The sequence below is a fragment of the Prenolepis imparis genome, unplaced genomic scaffold, assembly GCF_030444845.1.
Source record: "Prenolepis imparis isolate NDT839.2.m4 unplaced genomic scaffold, iyPreImpa1.0 SCAF_14, whole genome shotgun sequence".
Taxonomy (NCBI): Eukaryota; Metazoa; Arthropoda; class Insecta; order Hymenoptera; family Formicidae; genus Prenolepis; species Prenolepis imparis.
In genome coordinates this window covers 1,307,725-1,332,953 of record NW_028141172.1, presented here as the reverse complement: position 1 = coordinate 1,332,953, position 25,229 = coordinate 1,307,725, and the positions used below count along the sequence as shown (strand labels likewise).

The 25,229-nt window shown below is 37.5% G+C and overlaps 2 protein-coding genes across 4 annotated transcripts in view; one reads left to right on the top strand and one right to left on the bottom strand.

Moving 5' to 3' along the window:
• The window catches only part of LOC145945031 (uncharacterized), a 147,658-nt gene that overhangs the window by 41,491 nt on the left and 80,938 nt on the right, over positions 1–25,229 (bottom strand). For all 3 annotated transcript variants that reach the window (XM_083053814.1, XM_083053816.1, XM_083053815.1), the window contains exon 7: positions 25,134–25,181. In XM_083053814.1, the coding sequence (XP_082909940.1) occupies positions 25,134–25,181 (48 nt within the window). The remainder of the gene's footprint in view (positions 1–25,133; positions 25,182–25,229) is intronic.
• Positions 865–3,427, top strand: LOC145945277 (transcription factor Sox-14-like). The gene is made up of 3 exons (XM_083054171.1): positions 865–1,145; positions 1,287–1,418; positions 2,052–3,427. Exon 3 carries the CDS (start codon positions 2,076–2,078, stop codon positions 2,649–2,651), a length of 576 nt encoding a protein of 191 aa, XP_082910297.1. The 5' UTR covers positions 865–1,145; positions 1,287–1,418; positions 2,052–2,075; the 3' UTR covers positions 2,652–3,427.

The following is a 25,229-nucleotide window of genomic DNA, read 5'->3' as shown; positions in this document are numbered from 1 at the left end:
AAGGGATTTCTAAAAATAGAAGTAGTATATTCTGTAAGAAATTTCTCGCTCTATAAGCTCTGCAGCTTTATCTTTTTGTTCTACACACACACAGTGTGTACATAGTTTATAGAAATACAACATAGAGTATTTTTACAGAATAGATCCATAAATCATATATCAGCCAAAAGGCAAAGTCTATAGTTGCTTTGTGAATGTGAAGAGAAAGATTTTGACAGAATTTTTTGATTATTTTCTAACAAGAAATTATACCCTTTAGTTGTCTGGTATTATTTTGTTTAACCTCACGTAAATATTTATTTTTATAAAGCAGAATTTTTCAAACTTTCTCTACAAAAAAAAATAAATGTTGTTTAACGACTCTATCAAAAAGAAAAGTACAACTGTTATTAATAAACTTGCCAGTAGTTCAAGTAATTTTAGTCAGACATACGAATAGGAGTAAAACGAAAATAAGTAGACAAGGAACAAGATTGTCTCAAGAATTCGAAATAGCTATCCGATAAATTGAAAAAGAAAAAAAGAAGAGAGAAGAGAGGCCAAGAGAAAATATACTCTTCCTTCTCGATAAGAATAAGTGCGCGAGAGTAATCGCACGCGACAATTATCGCTTCGCGGTGGCGAACGGAATTCCCCGCTCCCCAGACAATATATAATAACGACCCCGGTCTATACACACGTTATTTGTACTTCATCATATCGAGGTAATCGATAATAATAATTGCAGTCCACCGTATATAGTAAGGTTCCGCGCGAAGCAGAGAGCTTCAAAGTGCGTCGGAGCGGCGGCGACGACCAATCGAGCACGAGGGGTTGAACCTGCTCGCGTGGGGGTTGTTTGAATCGTTCGGACGACCTTCGAACCGAGAGGCAGTGACGCCCAACAGCTCAACGGATGGATCGTAACAGGGACATCGTAACAGAAAGGAAAAGAGAAAGAGAGAGATAGAGAGAAAGTGATAGAGAGAAGAGACACCAAAATAAGGACAGAACACGTTGGCTGACGGAGCAAATAGTGGCAAGTCAGTGGATATCAGAGTGCTGTGCCAGTCGGATCGAATCAGTGACGGATTTTGCCATTCGAAAGCCCCTAGTCAATGCTAGTAGATTTTCAATTAGAATTTAAAATTATCTACAAAATCGAGGTTCGAAGCATATGCTCACTCTACTAATATAAAATCTAATGAATTTTATATAAATATATAAATCTAATATAAATATAAATCTGATATAAAATCTGCCACATTGGATCAACGTTTATCAATTGGAAATATTGTGATCAGCAGACAATACAGTTAAGGGCATCGGATTAGCTATTGACATCGTCATTATCAGCATAATAACAAAAAATTTAATAACAAGAAATCCAAAAAGAAATCAATAACAAAGATAAAAAGAAAAAGCAAACAGTAATTAAGGTGAGTCGACTTCAAAATTAATTAATTAATTAGATTGGCAACCTAACAATCTTGATATATTTTCGGATTTGAATTCTCAGTCCGTGTTATTTCTTATAGATTGAGAATTAATTCGAGTATAAAAATATAATATCCTAGCAATAAAAGATATAAAAAATGCTCTCTTTCACATCATCCGTTATGTAGCAAAAGACATTAAGTGAGATATATGAAATGATATATATGAACCGAATATATTGCTCTATTAGTTTTCTTCAGTCTATAATTGTTGACATATTATTTTTATTATTGGCAATGACTATGATAATAGTTACTACGTGCATAATGTAACTATATTTATTTGCTATCATTAACTTACTGAAATGAATGGCAAAGATAAAGGATTGATCGCATTATCTGTGCAAGATATATCTTGATAAAAATAGTTTTTAATTATTCGCTCGGATTAATCTAAAACTACGCGGAATTCGGGTCCAATAATTATCAGGCGATTGTATATTGCTATTGAGCAGTTATGAATTCTTAAACTCCTATTAAGTTTTTATATGGATACATAGAAATAGATTATCTTAACTTGAATATTTATCGGAACGTTGTTTTTATTAAATTTATTGTTTTATATTAAATTAATAGGTGAATCAAATCAGCTCAGAAAACATGGATAATGACCCGTGCAAACCAAGTACTTCCAGCGACATGTGCTCATCTTCGTCTCCTTTACATCGCATACATCCACTGTACTTGAACGTTGATGAATTGGAAGACAAGCCACATATCAAACGACCTATGAATTCGTTCATGGTGTGGTCCATTGGGAAACGGAAAGAGCTCGCCAAACAGAATCCAAATATGTCCAATGCGAATATCTCGAAGCACCTGGGCGAAGAGTGGAAGAACCTTCCACCAGATACAAAACAGCTATTCGTCGACAAAGCGTATCAACTCCGCGAAGAACATAAAAAGCAATTCCCGGACTATAAGTACTTTCCTCGGAAAAAAGATTCCAAGGAAGGGGATCCCAGTAATTCGTTGGTGCCTACAAATTACTTGAGCGGTCATCAAAGCGGCTACGTGAACAGTTGTATTTATGGTGCCCCAGTATCCACCGTGTGGCATCCAAGGATGGGCCTTCCACCTCCAGCCCCGATAGTTCCGTGTTGTCCAAATATGATTCATTCGCGATGTCCCTGTGCACCGTATTATTGTAATAACCCCTACCATAGGTTTATGTAACTAGATATAAGTTAAATAAATATTGTTGCAGTTTACTTTAATGGTGAACTTCATCAACTATACCAACAGCGTGATATTGGCTTACAATTATTAATTTTTCAATCTTCTCTCGTCAAACATTTCTTTATAATACATATATGCGAAAATATCATGCGAGAAAAAAAGAAAGAGAGAGTACTCAAAAGAGATAGCTCTGTCTTGTACGCATTTAATTTTGTACAAGTGTTAAAAGTTTAATGTTCTATCGCAAAATCAAATATTAGTTATAAGATATGAAGTGATAAATTTCTTGCGTTGAAGAAGACATGAAGAAGACAACGCTAGCTTTTTGGTGCTATCTCTTTCGTAATTTTAGAAAAATAACCAAAGATAGATTAGTATTATTTTCTTTTAATTACTATTTTCATTAATTTTTACTTGATAATCTTTAGAATATGAAGAATGCTGTTTAATGATGTGAGTAATTGATTTATAATTAATGCGAATAGATCATAGAAATCGTTTAGGCCTACATTTATTTTGTCTCGTTTAATAGGTTTTATTGTAGAGCGCAGTTCTCTTTGAATAATGTGAAAACATGAATTATTTTCATTTAATTTGATTTAAAAATTCACGTTTCATACGTTTTATTTTATTTGTATGTGACAGTTGCTGAAGATGATCCGAAATAAAACTGAAACTTTAATTTTAAACTAATATAAACAGCGCCGAAAATTATTTAGAATTTTGTACTCGCGTCTTTATTCATCAGTCATTAGTTTTTAGTCTCTTATAAACTTTGTATATCTACATTTATATATGCATATATTTTTATGTCTAATTGATATCGAGCTATCGACGCGCGTAAGACAATCAATATTAATTCAAATTCATAGAAAATTATAATATGGAAAATCGACTGAAATTCACAAATAACAATACGTATATATAACAATTGTATTGTATAATATATATATATATATATATATATATATGTATACATGTATATACATGTATATAAAATAAATAAATATATATATATATATATACAAATATGTATATATAATGAATTAATCAGCGTGCGTCTTTCCTTAACACAAAAAGACTGATATTACCTGATAGTATATTAAGCAAAATAAAAATTTTATTTTTAATTTTTACTTTCTCTTTCGAAATCTAAATTATGTTCTAATTTAAGATAGAATATTTAAAAATATTTAGCAGTAAGATTATATCATTGCGTAAATATAGGAATGAATAAAAAAAATTTTTTTACAAGTAAAAATCAGTTTTTATTTTTATGATAAAAATAATATAAATTTAAGCTACAATTTCCTTCCTTTATTATCGATATTAATTATAAATTTTTAATTATATTATGTATAATTATATAATTCTTTTGATATCCAATTATATTTCTAATTGTAAGTCAAACTCTCTCGTCAAGCAGGGAATGCTGAAATTATCCAATTAAAATAAAGATCAATTATCAAATATTAATATTTTATTATTATCCATCATTAATCATTTATAGTGTAAAAATTAACTTTCGAGAATATATATCTTTCTGTTGATGAATAATATCATTAACAGAATAAATATCTATCGATTAATCAAAATTTTATATGTAAAGAATAAAAAATAATCATGAAGTAATACTGAGAATCCCTTTAAGTAATCTTTCTAAATATATTTTGGCTGAAATAAAGTTAAATGCATAAGAAACGAGATAAGATAAAATAACAATATTTTCCAGTTTTTGTTAAATTAAACCTTAACGAAGCATAACAAATGTTCAATATATATTGCCTCAGATGCATTGTGCTGAACAATAGCCACTCGAGATACACAATGCATTCCATGGAAATCAGTTTCTCTCAAAATTTTCTCTAAAACAAAATAATATATAACGGGATAAGAGAAACAAAAAAAGATTCCATTCAAATACAATAGTGTCTTGTCCTCAGGTTGGGTCATTTACAAAAGCATTCGGATCAGTTAGAAGTTTAGACAAAAAGTAGGTATACTTGTAGAAAATTTTTAAAGCAACGAGTGCAACATATGCCACAGAAAACAAAAAATACTTTGCTCGGCTTAACTTTTCATATCATGTGTCAACCACAACATAAACATATGGATCATATAGACACAAATACAGATTTCAGGCATAGATTTCGACACAGAATCGATCAGGAGAAAAGGAGCTTTGTGAAGGGTATAGCCTTCTCTCTACATTTCCATTTAAAATTATGTAAGAAATTGCGCTCTCTTTCCACATGCACCGTTTATAGTTAAAATCTATATAGTTAAAATATAGGGTAATCTATAATTACACTTTCTGTTTACGTTGAGAAACGAAAAATCTCTTATCAAATAAACAAACAAGATAGCACAATAATTATATTATAATTATATAGATATAATGATCTCCGGACATATATTTTTTAAACGTAAAATACTGTATTTTTTGAAACAGAAACTGTAATTATCACTGTGAGATTATTTATCGAGATTTAGATTTAACGTACCGTTTCATCTTTCAAGTATTCGCGCGTGTATTGTCTTTGATCACGTTACGTTTCTCCGACTTGAGAGCGTTTCAAATGAAGCCAGACTAGGTTTCTCTCGCGTGCGCGTAATACTTGAACCGTCGGTGATTAGTTAATTAAATTAGTTTCAGCAATTGAGAGAGAGACGACGTTAACGGACACAAGAGCTCCCCTCGGCGAAAGTTGTGACTAAAGGGAAAACCGGAAGCCTTTGTGCCGCTTGAAGCCAGCCCGAAAAAAGGAGTTTGGAGCGATTGCGGTGCGTTTTACGCCTTTACGGAATAAGTGCGTCGTAGCCGATCGCTCGGAAAAGAGCGGGTTAATCAAGGCAATTTACAAAGAAGCGATATATAAATAATTAGCACACAACGTAATTAAAACGTGCGCGCGCGGCAAAACGAGGTCGTTTAAAAAAAGAAATTGCATTTCCTACGCGAAACAGTAACAGCGAATAGCGATGCGAGACACACAAGGATTTATAATATGGAAAATGGAACACAGATTTATATTCCGAGAATTAATAATTAATAGAATTTTTTAATAATTACCGCGGATAAAAAAATGCCAAAAATGTAAGAATTTAAAATCTTTTTGCAATGATTAATCAAAGATGTAATTGTTACATTCCTCTTTTTTCGAGATTGTAAGAAATTCTTGAAAAATAAATATCAAGCGAGTCAACGAATTTTTCAGTCCTAAAAATAAATGATTTGAATTGAATTAAACTTTTTTTTACAATTTTACAATTCTTTCCTTTCCTATCTCGCTTCTTTTATATCTCCTTTCATTTTAATGTTTCTCGATATTTTTTACTGATTATTTACACGAGCAAATTTCTTTTATAGACGTCATTTTTGTAATTATTTACATTCCTCCAATATTCTTCCCGAAAGTTTCAGAATGTTCAAAATGTACGACTTCGACGCGCAGTAAACTTTTGCGTGACACCAAACGAACTTCTCGGCTTTTCTGCGCCTGCCAAAACTCCCGCAGGAAGGTCCCTTTATTAAGTCGCGCTAAATAATTAAGAAATCCACTTAGGTTCCACATTCATTAAGGCCGATAAGCCGCGCCGGAATCGACTATTCTCCATCGGCAGAATTAAGTCGTCGGAAACGGACAATAGTTATCGAAGAGAGACGCTATTCTTGGAAGCGTTTCGCGGTGCCACTTCGAGAAAAACAAGCCTTTCCCATTTCCGACAAAAGTCCCAAGCATCGGCTTGTCCGCGCTTCAAACGTCTCCGGGAGAAGTTTCCGCTTCTACGATTATGCTAAGACCTCCATTCATCATGATTTGATTCGAACGAGAATTTCCAGCTACTTGGATAGCAATTCCATCAATTTCGTCTAGTGACTCTCTGAATGAGATACGTATGATAAATATAATAAAAATATATATATATAATGCATTTGTCGATAAGCATATACTTAATTCGTTTCTGATCGATGAATCTAAAGCAATTTGAGGATCTGCGGATGTACCAAAGACACAAAAACGAATATGTTAGTCCTTATTCTGGCTGACAAGGATGTAACTTTCCGTCGCGTATCCCGAAACATTCTGAAAGAAGATTCAAAGGGAAAAAAAGAAGCTCGAGGGGATGGTTAGCGGCGAAAAAGAAGAAAAGGAAATAGTACTCCGCGGACACTACGCGGGTTCCCTTTCAGAAAACATCTCGCCACTGCCTGCCTCTTGACCCTTTGCGCGACAGAGAGAAGATCGTGAATGTAAACCCTTTAATGGTCTCGGAAGCTTTTTGCCTTTACTTCTTCAGGAATACATTCGTCCTGAATGCGCGATGCGATCATCAGTGAAATGCGTGACATTGGACGCTTGAAGAAAAGCTTAAGACTATTTGCGTCTCGTTAAAAATCGACTTGATTCTGTATAATTAACTCGACCCTCATTAAATTCTCATTAAATTCAAGCAAGTCAGGAGTGTCCTGTTTTATACGTGCCACAAAAATTATCTGAGAAATCTGTCGACTTCTTGGATCGTCGAAATCAAGACACGGTCGTCGCTGTTCAAAAATCCACGACTTTTGATTTCATCTCTCTCCTTGTTAACGAAATTTCTCGAATAATATATCCGGAGCAATGCGTCGTCCGCTTTATTAATCCGTCAATGTTGTCGACGAACTGTGAGAGAACTGTACAAGTCTGTAGAGTCTCGGTCGTGTAAAGCTTTAAAAAAAGCATTCAAAGGACACGTATGTAAAAATGTTTCTTTCAGCATTATCGATACCGTTATGTCCTACCACCCTTCTTTCTTTCTTTCTCTTTTTCTCTCCCTCTGTTCGCCGACACTCGAAAAATCTCGTCGCGAGTTAAATTCTACATCAGTGTTGAGTATAATATGACCCAAGGTTTCGAGTGGGCCGTCAGTTTTCCTTTTAGCCCCCTTTCCTCCCTCTGCTCGGCCGGTATTATGCGCCACGTTCTTACGTTTCGCGACGTCGAGTGCACGCAGGCATTGACCTTTGCCCTTGTGTATAAAAATGCGAGGGTCTCTTTTCTCGCCGCAGGGAAGTTTCTACACTCTCAGACACCTTGTTCGCGTCGTTGTTGCTACGTAATTTTATTAGGTTTTCTCCATTTTTCGGATGTTGCAAAATTAACAAATTTTTCAATTTTGAGAATTTTCTAAAATTTTACATTCACGGACAATCTCTGGCTATAATAAATAATGAATCGCGTGTCAGCGCCGAAAAAACGGATTAATCGAATCGGCGCTGATTTACTATGCGGGCCACTGGCGCACAAAAAAAAATGTTCTCGCTCGTTAAACGTCGGATATATGACGGCGATATTTGCCGATGTCAGTGAATGGCATGGTTGAAAGACAGAGATACAGCAACCAACGTGGGGGGAAACGAAGAAGAGAGCGATTGCGGAGGGTTGGCGAAGCGAGGCCGAGCGTATGTTTTGTCTCTGACAGTGGGGCGATGATTGATGACGCGGTTAATGATATTTTATTAGATAGACACTTTGGAGGGTCAATAGACAACGCGAGTGGATGAATAATAACTGCATTGCGGCGACGCTTATTACAATTACTCGGTGATGTTATCTCGTGTCGAGCTCGCTTTCTCGATGATGACATCTATTTTATTTTTTGCGTGCGTAATGTTTGGATATTTTGAAGATGATAAAATTATAATATTTATAACATAGTATGAAAAATAAAATTTAAAGCACAATAATTCTTAAAATGTGAATTAATTGTCAGTATATGGATACCAATTATTATATAATCGAATTTGTTTCAAAGAAACAACAGGATCCGTCTCGATAATACGTGACAAAAGCCGTATTTTTCGGATTATCCTATTAGCGTCCAGAAAGTCTATCTTCTCGTATAGTCGGTAACGAGCTATAAATATGGATTTGTGGGGAAAAATCAAGAGACCGCCTTGCACGTACAATCGAGATTACAACGAAGCGGTGATAGTCTTCTTTAATATCGCGTTTACGATTATTTGGCTTATTACTCGGTTAATTTATTAGCCAGCTAGTTTATCGAGTGCATATTAATAAACAACAGAAATTATTATTATTATTATTGCATTTTTAAATGTTAACTTGATGTTATTAACAGTATATTTTATTAAAACTATATCTTTGTATATTGAATAATTTTTTAATGAACAAGACAGAAAGTAAGAATATGTAATAGTGAAATGCTTATGAAAAAGCAGTCTTCAATAAGAAATTTGTCAAAAAAAATGCCGTCTTATTCTATCGTATCTAATAAATACCGTCATCTAAAGGCTTGTCCTTCATTTCTGATTGCTTTGAGTTTCGTCAGTTGACAACGTCGAAAAATATATGTTGATGCGAAACAACGCGATCGCATTCCGCGAGACGAAGCCGCGATAGTCGGGACATAGGCGTCATCCAATTAGCATTAATTACCGGTTTCTTTTTAATTAGTGGGCTCATCTGCAATATCGCGCATATATCATTTTTCGCGCCGCTCCAGCGTTCCCTTCCCCTTCCTCTCTCCCGCGACGATGAGAGAAAAAGAGAGCCGTATATCACGTTATCGGATATCAGACGAACGCTTTTCCGCAGGATGGTTTTCTTTACGAACGATTCCCGTGCTCTTCGGATGCGTGACGCGATCGCGATCCATTGCTTCCGATCGTTTAATTACGCAGCGATTGCGTCGGTAGATTTTAATTAGCGATCGCTAATTATCCGCGCGTCTCCGACGCAGCTAACGCAACCGTGTCCTTATTGTTCGCAATTGGCGCAAGCGTCTCTAATTTTAATTTCAAAGGATCGTAATATACATATATATCGTCTCTCTTATCTTATTTACCGCTAAATACGTCAATTGTTTCTGATTATACGGATATGTTTTTTAAAAAGAAAATTTACTTCAAAAAAGGTGCATCTTATAGTTGAGAGACTTTGCTTGAATTTTTCGAGATTTCGAACAAAATTATTTCTTCTGTTTAAAAAAATCTTTGCATCTATGATACATCTTATTCAAATTATATTTATATATATATTCAATATTATCAATATTATATATAACAAATCTTTTCTTATGATAATTATATCTTTTCTTATAATATTATATATAACAAATCTTTTCTTATGATAAATTCTCCATACGATTTTGATTAATAATATGTTTTGGAAATTCAGTCAAAAACTGCATCAAACAGTTGAAAATAATATTAATCTCAATATAGACACGTTAAATAAAAACTAACGTCGCTATTTTTTAACAATAAGAGAGAAAACAACTTGTAACACTTTAAGGCATCTTACGCGAAATATATAAAATAAAAAAAGATAAAATAATAAAAATTAAATAAATAACTGAGAAAACTTTCGTAGATAATATCTGCGATATTTAATTTTGTTAATTTAAGTCGTGTTGAGAAATTGATGGATCAATTCCAAGTTAATTGCAACGACTTAATGAGAGACTGGACTGTAAATAATTTCTACACAGGCACTCGTATGTTCTCGCGAGAATCTTTTGACGAAATTAACATGGACGAGGACAGAAAGACCTAAAATTAGTTAACGCAAACTGTTGGCGCGAGAAGCTATTTCAGCACGAGATGGGTCTACAAAAGCGACGGCCGGGAAGCCGCCGCTACCGAAGCACGATGCTCGCGTGACTGAGCAAACAAGTGGCACGTCGGGAATGTTTGTTAATGATAATGACCATTAGAATGTTGGTCCGGACCGCGCGCTGGATCCCCTCGCGATGATGATTCTTTTACTTAGCGCATCTCGGTGCGTCCGTCGAAAGCTCCCGTCTTATGTTTGCCCGATGATAACAAACAAGACACTTCGTGTCTCTTTCTCCTTCCCTCGGCTGTTGCTTCTGAGAAAACAGGAATTGTAGCAATCGATACGTTTCTCTTTCTAGACAAATATTTTTATTAATTACTTTAGCCCGAGCCCATCTGTTTATTTCAACCTCGCGCCTGTCATTCTTTCTCATCGAGGACTTGTCCGTCTTGGCGTGACTTTTTCTATATTCTATAACTCTTACGATTTTTAAAGACTTTTATACGATAAATATTTTTGTACGATGAATCGTATCGTTGATCAAAAGATGATACATGACTGCGGTACATAAGTGCGATTGCAACATACAAAAAGTTTATGTAAATTTATCAATTTGTTCTCAGAAAGTAAAATATAAAAATTATCTGATCAGATCAGGTCAGAATATAAAAAATCTTATCAGAAATAAGAAACATTATTCGAAATTTAAGAAACTAATACTTAAAGGTATTAATATATACTCAATAATTTATTATAAAAACAATTTTAAAAGATTTCCAATTAGTGAAAAATTTTTCTCGGAACGTGAAACTTTCGTCACGAATTTCATTGTCGTAATGAATTTCGAAAATTCTACCTTCGCTTATGGAATTCTCTCTCGCGCGCGCGTTGTGGATACGCGAGATCCCACGGGGTCCTCCCCTGTCACCATTAGTACGTGACGAATTTTACACGTTGGTGAGAATTACATTAGAGAGAATGACTCGCGAGGGCCCTTCTTCCTTGCGCTCATCAAAGGGCGCTCACTTCCCGAACGCGTTTATAAGTCGACGAAATTAATTCCGTTCGCTGGACGGTCGAGGGAGAAGAAAAGAGAGAAGACGAAGCTGTCCTTTGCCTCTATTTATTCTCTTCCTTGCAATTTCTAATCCGCGATATAATCCGAACGATTATTCGTTGTTAACGCATGTCGTCGGTTAACCATCGGCGTTAAGTGGAAAATTACGCACCTGCCCGTTGTCCAAACCAGTCTTGGAGATTAACCGCTCTCTTGTGCGACGCGCGACGCTATTTACAAACTGGCTTCGCGTCATCCGCGTTTTCAGAGATTTTCTACAGAGAAATATATAATTGAGGCAGCCTTGGCAATAATATAACGAGTGTATCTACGCGCGATTATCAATAGAGAATCTACATACACGCGCCTCTTTTTTTATTTAAAGTAAAATATTTTCGCTATCGTTTGAGATTTTCTTTTATCAAATTTTCAAAGAGGTAGAATTATTTATTATCAATAAAAAATTCACGCGAGTATATATTCAAATATTAGAATATTCATTTAAATGATTTATACGAAACCAACTATAATTCAAATCGCTAATAATTAATGCAGCTCACTTTGTATCTGAATTCATCTTCGTCTTCCAAGAACCGTCGTTTCCTAATCGAGTTAGGGGAATAGGATGCCCTAACCGGCAAACCGGAGGTGTTAATGCGATCGAGTCCCGCAAACAAACGCGTCATTAAATCCGGCCGCGATGGCTTCGCGGAGGCCTCTCTCGAGGACGACGAGGATGACGACGACGACGACCACTGTCCGTGCAGACGCATGTGTGTGTATATATATGTGAGAGGGAAGGGGGAGGGCAACCTTGCCCCGTCCGTGCATAAACAAAATGGCCCATAAAACCTCGAGGCGCTAATCCGCGCAGAATGCCGCCGCGAGGATATTGTCAAACCCTCCTGCGGACCCGTTCGCTCCGCAGCAGGACCAGCTGATTCATACGGCCATATTTCACGTCTTTATGCATTCGCGAATATTTCAGGCCCCGCCGCGTCGGCAATGGCGAGGCAGAGAAGGGAGAGAGGGACAGAGAGAAAAGCATCGACTTTGCGTGTGAATTAGCACTGCGAAAAATTTCGCATTAAAAAGTCTAATCGAAGAATTGCGATCACCTTGTTCAACAAGATTTAGTGTCTCGGCGAATATAATTTTGTAAGAACCAATTATTCGGTTTAATCAGTCCATATCTCGACAATCGGGTCTTAATTCTCTCGAATCGGCATAAGTAAAGAATATAATCGTAAAATATACTTAGCTTTCAATTATAAATTTTATAGTTGAGATAATTGAATAAAATTTCAAAGATATGTTAATTAATATGAAAATTAGGAGAACGAGAGATTGTTTGAATATACGGTTTATTTGGTCAGTAAGCTGAGATGCTACTTCTATTTAGATCGAAGACCGACCCCTCGATGCAGCAGCCGATGATCGTAAAAAATTCATAGGCAGCCGGCTGGTTCTCGGCGCATTCCGTCCCGTCAGGAGATACAATGATCGCTACCGCGCGTCCCGGTTCCTATCGTGTTCTGAACTTCCAGTCGATTGAATCCACTGTCTTATTCAGTCGCCGGTAGTCGGGAGCACACCAGTGGCGAGAGGAGGGGGAGGGGGCTCGCGCTATCGTGCACCCCGACAAACGGGGGGCATGTGTCGCACGATGCAAGCGGGCTATTGTGCCCGATTCGGAACGATTAGGAGCCACTAAATAGTCCGGACTGATCCACTCAGGCCGAGACGAGTCGCTTCGCCTCGGAACACCTCACTTAATCCCACAAAAGCGAACGCATCGGATAAATAAGCACGAAAACGAGGGGGGACGGAGATCAACTGTGGAGAAAAATGATGCGTCGAGAAAGATGGAAATATAACTCTTTCTCCCTCTCAATGTGGGAACAATATATTTTGAATCAGACAATCTCTCTTCTTTTCGACTCGTTGATTCGCTGTTTCAATTGCTTCAAATTGATAAAGATGTAATATCTACTGGCTCAATTTTATGGGCCGTTTAAAAGGAAATATTTTCACGAAAGTATCTGTTCTTCATCTTCTTGTGTTTCTTTCTCGTTCCTTTATTTCTACGATTCTACGTTTATGGAAAACTTATTCGTTACAAAGTTTCTTTAATCTGGTTTCCTTACCCGCGCGATTAAAGTTGTTGTCATCTCGAGGGTAGGAGGTGAAATCGATGCTGAAGAATCCAAAGATCATAGTCAGACCGCCGGTTCCAGCATCATGGAGCCTCGGAGCCTCCGCTAATATCCACACCAGCAACAATCACGGATTAATGGCATTGTCCGCGCGTATCTACTCGAAATGTACGAACGCGCGCAGGTCTCTATGGCTGTATATATATATACACACGAACGTACACATACACAAGCATATAAATGCGCCGGTGATGCATCAACAATGGCGAGTGGGCTCTGCTCGGCGACCCAACGAGGTATTACCGGGCGAACAAGCATGCAGTTTGTCCCCCATTGTCGCCGCTCGATACAGTGGGAATAACGCACCCACCCCTGCTCTGTATTTGCAGTATTCGGTGCTCGACGGTGTCCGTCCGCCCGCTGTGTTTGCCGTCGTGCGGATCTCTTCTTACCCCGCGTTTATATCCGATTTCAAGTCGGCCATTGTCCCCGGCGTTGTCATTGAGCTTGATAGGTGAACACAATCGTCGTCGTCGTCATTATCGTCCTGCCATTCTCGCGAGGCGAAAAGAAAGTGTATATTTTGCGCCCGTATTATTTCATACAAGTATATATACGATCTTACACGTTTCGCGAAACAAGACGCCCCCCGAGGATAGTCGACGAAGGAACTCTTTATTATCTTAATGAGATGAAGAATTTGTTCGCGAGATTTTATCGAGAGATCAGCTCTTGGGAAAAAGCGCGAAAGAGAGAATAAAAAAAAAGGAAAGTATAAACGTGCGTAGTAAGAAACGATAGGGACGAACGACCATTGGGTTGCACGTGGTGCTCCGTAGAGTATCTACACAATCTATGGACAATGGGCGCCGATACACGAACAATGCGGTATACAAGCGACATCACAATGTAGGGATCAACGAAACAACGAACGGGTCTCACTGTGGATTATAGGCAGATGCGAACCTCCAGCTAGAGTCGGCTCTTCCTCTCCACGAAAGCCGAAACTCCGTGATTCTTCGTTAACTCCGCAGGATAAACTGAGAATAATACAATCGCAAAACGCGAATCGATTAACAAGATTTACGATTCCGTCGCGAAATATTCGAATATTTGTCACCCCGGATGTACATCTTCCGAGTGGCTCCTCTCGACAATGGCAACGAGAAATAAACACTAGGATAAACACTACGATACTAAACGAAGTTGCGCCGAAACCAATTCAAGACAGAGGTTTCGTAAAAAGCAACTACCTGCCTCTCCCACTCCACCACTCTGGACATCTCGCGGCAAAATCCCCTCCCTCTTTCTCGATCCCAAGACAATTCTGTTCGCAATTTTGTTCTACGCCCGTCGTCTTCGGGCGGTCGACAATCGCCAATAAGCCGCTCAACTGAGATCCAATTTAAACCGTTAATTACTACAGAGCTCTCGGTTCATTGCCTCCCCCTTTCTCCCTCCCCCTGCCACTTCCACCCCTGGTCCGCCACCATTCCTCTCTATCATCATATCACTTCCTCCAGCCACCCTCTCCGCGACCGCATCTATCCGGCCCGCCCCTATCTCGGCTACCATCCGAGCGCGAGCGCGGAATGGAAGGAGAGAAGGGGGTGCGGGGGAGGAATTCTCTCTCTCTCTCTCTCTCTCTCTCGCTCTCTCTCTCTGTGTATTTTTCCAATTTAAAATCCTATCTCTTAATTTCCTACGTGTCACCGCCGCGTCTGGGGATTTTTACGGAAGCGATCGTATCTCGGCTCTCACTGTTCCTATGCGAGAGCACCGCGCGCGCGATACCGATTCTATCTGGTTTATTTTTTTTCTCTCTCTCTCTCTTTCTCCCTTCTCTCCCGTCTTCTCTCTCTTTCTGACTCTCTCGCTCTCCCCCCACCCCCTCCCTGGGTACTCATCTTTTTTCAATCGCGTTTGATGCGACGCGCGAGGGAAATTGTGCGGAACGAACAGCTCTTCCATCTTGACGTTCTCGCGATCGTCCTCATCTACCGTGACAGTGGGTCGAATCCGCGCCATTACGTTAACATCGGCATCGCATTCATTCGTACCGTTTAGCTCGAAAGTGGCATTTACATGACATTCGCGAATGCGCCGATTGAAAGTGACAATTTACTGTCGGAGGAGTTTGGTTCGGCGAGAATGAGGAGATTTTTAAATTCTGCGTTGAAACTTCATCACCCTTTAGATTCCCGAGACTCTGTAGAAGTATTTTTTTCTTCTTATCAGATCCCCTAATCGCAGTCGCGATTTGAAAGTCCGAACGTTCGCTTTACGGAAGAGAGAATTAGAATTGTCCGATCTTCCGGATGCAGCGCTTCTTCGACCAAATCGACTTCCATCGAGATAGACAAGAGTCCTCTAATCGTCAGTTTATCGAAAATTCTCGATAACCCTCCATGCCCTCTACATTCGACTAGCCCGACTACCCCGTCCTATCCCCGATTCTTCGCATTCTCCCTTATTCTTTTTCAGAGAGAGGGTCGACGCGATTCTGTCCGCGAAGGCCGACCATGGAGTTCGGCGGCGATGACGTTGGCGAATGCCGTGGCCGGAAGTGAAGCGAGGGTGGAGGGAGGAGAAACTCGGTGAACCGGGAGCGGTCTCGGAGAGGCTCACAATTAAACTCAATCCTATACAAGTTGTTTTTCCTTTGACTCGCCTCGCTCGCCCTCACATGACAATTCCAATTTAACCCAGGCAACCTGTCTTCCCGCTTTCGATCAGCCCCGCCGCTCTTTCTCGCCGTTCTTTCTCTCGTCCTGTGTTTCCTCCCTCTCACCCCTCTCTTGCCAAACGGAACAACGATGACAACAACAACAACAACAACGTTGGAAAGGGTCGGACTTTTCGTCGTTTCAATCAGACGCGACCGTCGTCCTCCACCGAGGGATCATGGAAGGAGAGAAGAGGAAGAGTCAGTTTCTGCCGAGCTCTCTCGGTTTCAGCCAATTCGTCGGCTCTCTCTCGAATTCAATGCATGTTTTAATGAAACACTGCTGGCCCGCTGCCCATTGTCAGCGCCATTGTTGCGTAGATGACTGGTCGATCGAAGGCCCTCGTGCTTTTATACGAAAGCCAACCCTACGTTCCCGTCGCCCACCCTCTAACTCTCTGTCTCTCTCACGCGCGTTGCACCGCTATTTTGGGAAAGATCCAAAAAAAAAAAAAAAAAACGCGCATGAACCGGACGTTCGTTCCGGCGATAATTATGCTCAACGTATCTTTGATTACTAAACGAGAACTCTCGAGGAAGCTAAATACACGAGATTTTATTCGAACGATAAAAATCAGATTCGAAACGCGACTCTTAAAATATAATTTAAATTTTAATTCTCTCCCTTCTGTCTCGACAGAAAACATATGTTTTTAAATAAATTTCACTGCATGGCGTTTAGCGCGTTATACACTCACACATGTTACGACATTGCTATAATGTCATTACAATTAATCTGCAATTGTCGAACGATGAGAGAGAGAGAGAGGCAACAACGTTAATGCCGTGTGACGAGCGGAGAAATAATCTGCTGGCGACGCGCGGTCTCGATTAATTTAATTAACATCCCCCGGCCGACAATAACAGGGACGACGGCGCGCTACTGTTTGGGCCGCTAAACGCGAGCATTTATTTAATTATCCCGCTTTGTCGTATCGCGGCCTTCGTCGGACCTATCTCGCCTTTTCTCATTTCTTTTTTTTTCCTGCGACGCGACGCTTCGTGTTAGGATGGAATGCCGAGCGCGGATTGGCGGCGATAAGATACGCGGGCCTTTTCAACCACCAGCAGAGAGAGAACCATTGACGCGCGCGGCGCGCCGACTTTTTTTCCGTTTATAAACGCCGGTGAGGACGGAGAGGAGGTGGTGGCGGGCCATTGTTGGGGTATTATCGGCCACCCTTCGCGGGAAACGAGAGTATGGCGGAGGAAGCTCGTTTGTTTCATCAGCGTTGACGTAGCTCGCCTTCCCTTCCGTAGCGGGATTTATATTCATGCGCGCCAAAGCGCGCACCCAGTCAGTACAAGCGCGGCACAATAAAAATTCCGCAAACTCGTCAGTAGTGAATGACGAAAGGCGACGGACAGTTGGACGACGACGTTTTATCAGTCAGCGAGCGAGGACGAGCGCGAGACAGCGCGCTTTGATTTATACAAATTTATTATCTTTGCGGAAACTTCAGGAAACCCTGAAACTTGTAGAATCTCAGACATTCGTCGTGCTTTGAGCGTTAACATGGTTCGTCGGAGCGACAAAGTCCATATAGCAGATAATCTATTTCTAATTTTGAACACTATTATATTTAAATTTAATGTTGTAATCTGTCGGTCAATTTATACAATTAGAGTCAAACTGGGTCTATTGTAATGAAAAGGGATCTATTATAATAAAAAGATTTCGTCCGATTTTTCCTTTTCCATTTTCACAACATTTCTCGAAAAAATTATTCTCAATGCTCGCGTTTTAATGTTCTCCAATTAAATTATAAATTATATATTCAGGAATATATTATTTATAGTGCCATATAAAAGCACAATTGTGTGGCCGCGATCTAATCAAAATATCGATTATTCCATAACACATTATTCGATAATTGTTGCACCTCAAGCACACAAATCCTCGAATAATAAGTATATTTTGCTAATCGATTAGGTTTTAATAATAATTAATCCTTCTGTCAATGCATAATTTTTCACTCCCCTTTTCATTAATATATTAGATATCTGAATATCAACTACGTTTTAAATATATGCACTATGGGTCTCACCATCTCCGATTAACTCAATCGGCCGATTAAACAATAGGTTTGTTCTTTTTAGCTGCACTGGTGCACTAGTGCACACTGGTGCAATAAGTTAAAGTGAAACAAATATATTATATTTTGTTTCACTCTAACTTACTGCACTAGTTCATCGGTGCAGCTAAAAAGAACAAACCTTTTGCCTCTTTTCAGCTACGTTCTTAAAAAGAGTCGGCCCTATATCTTTTTAAGCCTATGTCTTTGTAAGAAACTAGATCTTTTTTTAGCCTTTTCTTCATTATATTTAAAAATTGTTTCATATTATTGCTATTGTTTCCTTTATTTCTGAATACAAAGCTCGTTGTATTTCTTATGAGTGGAGAAAAGTTTTCGAAGAGCCTAACCATTCATTGACAGAAGTATTAATAAATTTCAAAAGTGACAATTTATATTTTGTAAAAGAAAAAGATTTGGAAAGTCCCATATTATTAGTATTTTTGTTAAGTATACAATCAATATGGAAATATCGGTTTCCATTGAGAACAAAAAAAGGTACCAAAGGTTGACTGCGTAAAAACCGAACCTATCTGCAGCCTAACAGTGGGGAATAAAAATTTCAATGACGATAGAACATAACAATGAAATCCGCGGATGTTCTTTCTTTCTTGTTGCTTTATATTCACAGTTCTATAAGAATGACTGCCACACAAAGTTTAGAAAATTCGTTTGGATATTGTAAAATGCGATTAATGATTAATGATTAGATCGAAGTTCATGAATTTATTACTGTTTTTCTCTCCCTTTTTCTGTCTTTAAATTGCCGCAAACACAGGACAACTCATTGTCAGCGAAATCATGCCGGCCCTGATGGAGAAGAATCTTCGTCAACTTGTAGACTTGCAGGACTCGTTTTATTATGCGGTCGCGATTTAAACGCGATAAATACCGTTATTATGTCCTTCGTATTATCATTCAGTCAGTTCTCACGAAACAGCATACATTACCGGTTAACCGGTCGATGATTCAAATATTCTTTTCTCTGAATAGCAAAATATATTAACTTTATTCGCTCAAATAAATATTATATTTAAATATTATATTTTTAAAAATAACTATGTGAAATGTGTAAACATAGACTTATAGAGTAATTCGTAGGAATTTTAGAGTTACGTTATCTATGTGAATGGTGTGAATGCATTTTTTTTCGATCAAAGACAAATCACATGACTCGAACAAACGTATTTTGTCTCTTTTCAACAAAACATAGTATATTATAATTGTGGTCTCGGCACAGATGTCTATACTAAACCTAGATCGCTAACTTCGGGTTTTGACGTATGAAAAGCTGTGTCGGTTTCGGCTATGACACCTTACAACAAAATGGCCGTTGCCATGGTATCGCCGAATATCATATATGCATTAACACAAACACACAGACTGTCAATTTTGTATGTAAGATATCATATATGTACTAACATAGATGCATCGCTGCCATTTTGTTGTAAGGTGTCATGACTGAAATCGAAAATCCGGCTGGCCTCAGCTTTTTTGACAGAGTTAGCGATCTAGGTTTAATATAGACATCTGTGGGTCTCGGTAAAGGGATATAAAAAACATTATTTATAGTGACTTTCCGAACACACAAAGAAAACCTGAAAAAACATAATTCATTTTTCACAGTATGACAAATCTGCATATATTATTATTTGACACGTTTACGATTTTTTTGGAATAATTTAGAAAGAAGGACAAAGTCCGTTTTCTTTCAGGAAGCATAAGTCGCATTTTGAAGTAAAAAAAGAAGATTATACAAATAATAAAAAATTACAAATATATAAAAAAGAAGTGTTTCTAAATAGCTAAGGGTTAAGAAGATGTTAAATTCACAATACTGTGTAAATAACTATGCTTTCTATTATTTAATTTTATTATTTAAAACCATTTATTTTTATATCAGTCATTAAATCATAAAGAACTCTGCACCGATTCTATATGAAATTGAATTCCGGTAAAATCAATTAGTTTTCTATATGTTGTAGCATGTTTTGACCGGTCGAATAAAAGTTATAATAGAGCTCAAAGCTAAATAATGGACAGTTATTGAGTCATCTGCAGTCAGTCAAACAATACAGTCTACAATTATAGAGCTCGAATTTTTATTTTGGCTAATTGTAGGTCAGTAATTGTCAGTATTTAGCTTTAAACTTTTATTTCATATTTTGTTCAGCTGCGGTCAAAAACTAATTTTACCAGAATCCAATTTCATATAAAATTAGTGTACGGTTCTTTATTAAAGCTGTCATTATTGTGTGCTATTGTATTTCCTTTGAAGACCCTTTTTGATGTTCTTTAAAGAAAGTTATAAATCTTATTGTTAGTAATAAATTTTGTGACACAAAACACTATTTTGACAAAACTAAATGATCTTGTTGACAACTGTATAATAAATTTTTACAAAAAGATTAAAATCTGTTACAAATTCTTATAGACACGATTTTAAAATAGCGTATGCTACAACGTACGATGATTTATAATTTATAATAATTATTTTACTCACAAGTAGTCACTATCGTCTGCCAACAATCTGTTTGCCAAACAGATATATTTGTATAGTTCAATCAATTTAATTATCTTACACGTAATGTTACAGGGAAAATATTACGCCACAATATAACGTAAAAAATATATCTAATTTGCATTTCAATAACTAGATCAATAAACTAAAATATATATTTATATTTTAAAATGAAAAAAATTATTGTAATAATAATTAAATTATTAAAAGATGAATTACATTTTATTAATAAAAATATATTCATATACTTTCTCTTATATTTGTTCTAATTTGGAACTTGTATTCTGTTTTTATTCCAATCCGATTCTTTTCGTATTTATTCATACCCAGCTAAGTTTATCAAGATTAGTGATTCTCAATTTGGCAAGATAGAGATAAAGGAGAGAAAAAAAGGAACGCCGTTCTTAAGAGCCATTCTTCCCTCTCTCTCTTTACCTCTTTCCTTCTCACCACCTCTCCCGCACAAATTAATGCGCGAACGTCAAAAGGGTTCGCGCTCGACAAATGGGTTGCTAATTTCTCCAAAATTTAATCGCCGACCTCCGACTAGTCGCGCATTATCAAGGATTGGAAGCGAATTAAAAATTCAGAACTCTCCCCTCTTTGCATACCACGCCACATCACGCTGTTACAAAGAGGAAAAGAGAAAAAGAAGAGAGAGAAGAGGGAAGAAAAAAACGAGAATGTGAAAGAAAACGTGGCAAACGGGGCGCGCTTATCGCCGCCAGCCGCCAGACTTCAAACGCTAATTGGCATTGAGGAAAGGTGGTGACGATAGCTAAATACGCGCGAGAACACGCGGGGGTGTTTAGCTAGACGCACCCCTCTACCCCTCCCTCCTTCAAACATACGTGAACGTGCGCGACGACTTTTCAAGCACGGAGCGCGTTCAAAGCGCACGGAGGCAAAAGGAGTAAGTAATTAATTATGACGGTGGGAAGAGACGCACGGTAAATTATACGATATTATGGGTACAATTCTCCGTTTACTAATGGTATAATACGCGACTTACAAACGTAGTTCGACACCGCGTCTCGTCATGTAAGTTTACTGTGCTCTGAGAGACGAGGAAGAATTTGTCGTGTCCAGCATCTTGCATTTATTAACGATCTCAAATTATTTCTGGCTAAAAGATTGTATGACGCAACATTCCAGAGAGCTCAGAACTTAAAATTTGTTTCTATCCTTCCCAACAGAGAGAGATACCGCAGCGTTTCTCTCATAAAATTATTACGTTACGGATACAATAACATATAATAATGCTTCATCGAATTTCTAAAACTTAAACTTTCTACACTTTCTACAAAAGATTTATGGTTTCATAATTTAGGGTTCTATTCTCGGGGGTGATGACTTTTTACGACAAACAGATACACCAGATACTCTCTCGTTGTTACTATATAACAATTGCGGTCCATGCGGGATGCATGAATTTCTGGAGCAGCTTCCAGTAAGCACCGGCGACAAACTGGACTTCTAGCGTTAGGTTCATGAATAACGATCCGAGCACTGCTGCAACCGTAAACAAGAGATGGAACTGAGCGAACATTATCTCCTGCCGCGACGCACGCAACTATCAGGCGTTTACTTAATTAGAGCGACAGACTGCGCGCAAATTCAGCGAGGCGAGGTGTCGCGGCACCGCGTTGGCTCGCCCTGTTGAAGCTCCGTCACACAGCTCGACGATCAGAAAAAAAGTAATTCTCAGAGCCCTTTTAAAAGCGCGCGTTTGAGAGACAGTGAATCGCACTTTGCAGACGAAGACTTTGCGTAGAGTATGCCTTGTTACTTAAGATTGCTCGAGGCATTACGGAGAATTCTCCCATAAACATGAAAGATTCTAGAAACTAAACATATTTAAAAGAGAGAGCTTGAACGTTTGAATAACACGAAAATAGAAATTTCGCAGTTTTAAGGGACTACCTCAAAGCGAGAAGGCTACCGGAGCTTTATGGAACAAATATTTGATACACTTTTTTTAATTACATAGAGTCAATTAAAAAATATTAAAAATCATTTTATTAATATTTTACTTATTAATTATTAATATTTTATTTAATAATTATTAGTGTTTTAGATTTCTAACGCATCGAGAAAATTCATCAGTTAAATTCATTTCTTTCGAATCTATCATCAAAAGGAAATAGCAAAATGATGCATTTTTTAAAATTGTTTTAAGGTCGATTCAGACGTATCCGTTTTATATCCGTTCCGTATCCATAACGTATCCGTATCTATCAGTGCAAAGTATTCATACATTTCAGTACTTGCATTTAATCACATGGAATCGAATCTCGCATCCGTGCTGTTCGTCCGTGCACGGACACACACGTACAAAACGGATATGTCCGAAGTGACCTTTATGCACGGTTTTCCTAAAAAAAACAAAAGAACACCTACATCGACAATACAATAGAGACAATTGAAATACCTGTCGGGCATCTGTGACAAAATTCAAGGACGCAGAAATGAACCTAGGACTTGACCAAAAGAATAGTAAAAGCATAAAAATCTAGTTAAAGAAAAGAACACAAAAAGAGCATAGGAACTACAATAGAATAGGGAACACACAATAGAAATATTTTCTATCAATAGGAATTTTCGTGTAACGACACCGAAACGAATTATTTATAATATAAGCGATTTGTCGCTTTTGTGTTTTGGTTTTTTTTTTACTTTTCTCTTTTCAGAGCGTTTAATCTCCTGTCAAGGCCAATGTCCACGATGTTAGTAGTCGGTCCAAGTTCTCGGATCTGGCATTGTGAACATTGACATATAGTTACGCCCCGAAAAAATTTCGCAAGTCCTATACGGACGGCTTTCCATGGGATTGAAGTGCTCGTAAAAACAAATCCTCCCTTGTCCCCCCCTCCTAACGAACCCCTTCGTAAAATTAGAGCGATTCTTGCGGCTCTCTAGGCGCGCGCGCGCTTGAAACACGCATACCCGCGAACGCTCTCACGCATTACATTCATACATGACCCTCTTCGCGCGATATAATGTGTCCTTTCTCTCCACCTCCCCTGAAACTAACACTGCGCATTAGCATAACAATAGCTAGATTAAAAAGGAAGGGGTGTGGATGCAGGACGATTGTATACGTGTGTGTATGTATTACGCGAGGGGAGGCGGGCGAGCTGACATGTATAGGCGAAACAGAACGCTTTACGAGCGAGCCAAGTTTTCAACAGAGACCGACCCCTTCTCCTCTTTTCAGGTGAACCGATTGCGCGCATATAATCTGCCCTTGGCGCTGACTGTGTGTGGAAAAAAATCGATCGTCTACCTGATCTATCGAGACGCGTCATAATAAAATTCCGCGATCAACCGTTTCAACGATTTTAAGGTCAACTTAAACTAACGTGTCAAACATCAAGCTGCTCTTTAAAAATAAAACAATCTCAAAATATAAAAAAATGTTTAAAGCATATACCTCTCTTTCTAAAAAAAGATATGTTATGTCGTATATGTAAAGATAAGATATGCGTATGTTAAGTCGATTCTCGCAAGTATTGTTGCTTCTTTTTTGCGATGCTGATTCGCTGTCTCGCGTTGTGCATTATATTTGTAGCATCGAGAAGCTGTTATAGTGAGGGTTAACAGTTTGACAGTTTGTTCAAAATAATATTAAATAAAATAATGTTTTAAATAATTTATTATAATACTTTAAACTCGATTAATATTTTTGACAGTTATCAGCTGATTTCTGTCAAAATATATTAATCACGGATAAAGTATTATAACATATTATTTACAATATATTACTATTTTAATATTTTTAACATATTATTATTTTAACATTTAATTAGCAAATTAACGCTTTATTAATATTCTTTGACAGCTAATTAAAATGTTAATTTGCTAATTAAATTTTAAAATAATGATATGTTAAAAATATTAAAATAGTAATATGTTGTAAATAATATGTTATAATATAACTTATCCGCAATTAATATTTTTTGACAGAAATCAGCTGATAACTATCAAAAATATTAATCGAGTTGAAAGTATTATAACATATTATTTTATTTTATTTTATTTTGAACAAACTGTTAAACAACCAACCCTCGCGATGACAGTCTCTCGGTGCTACGAATATAACGCACAATGCGAATCGAAATAGTCAATCAGCATCGCGAAAAAGATGCAACAATACTTGCGAAAATCGACTTAACATACGCCTTTTTTAGAAAGTTATGTTATAATATTTTAAATTTGATTAATATTTTTGACAATTATCAGCTGATTTTTGTCAAAAAATATTAATCGCGGATAAGATATTATAACATATTAAAACATTAATATTTTAATATTTTCAACATATTATATTTTATATACACCGCTATAGAAAAGTTATAAAATAAATCATTTCTCACTCACCGATACGCGATCACCAATAGCGGAGTGTAGTACGCAGCACACGTTGATCTGAAAACAAAATATTCAAATTATGTAGATATTATATAGATTATGTAG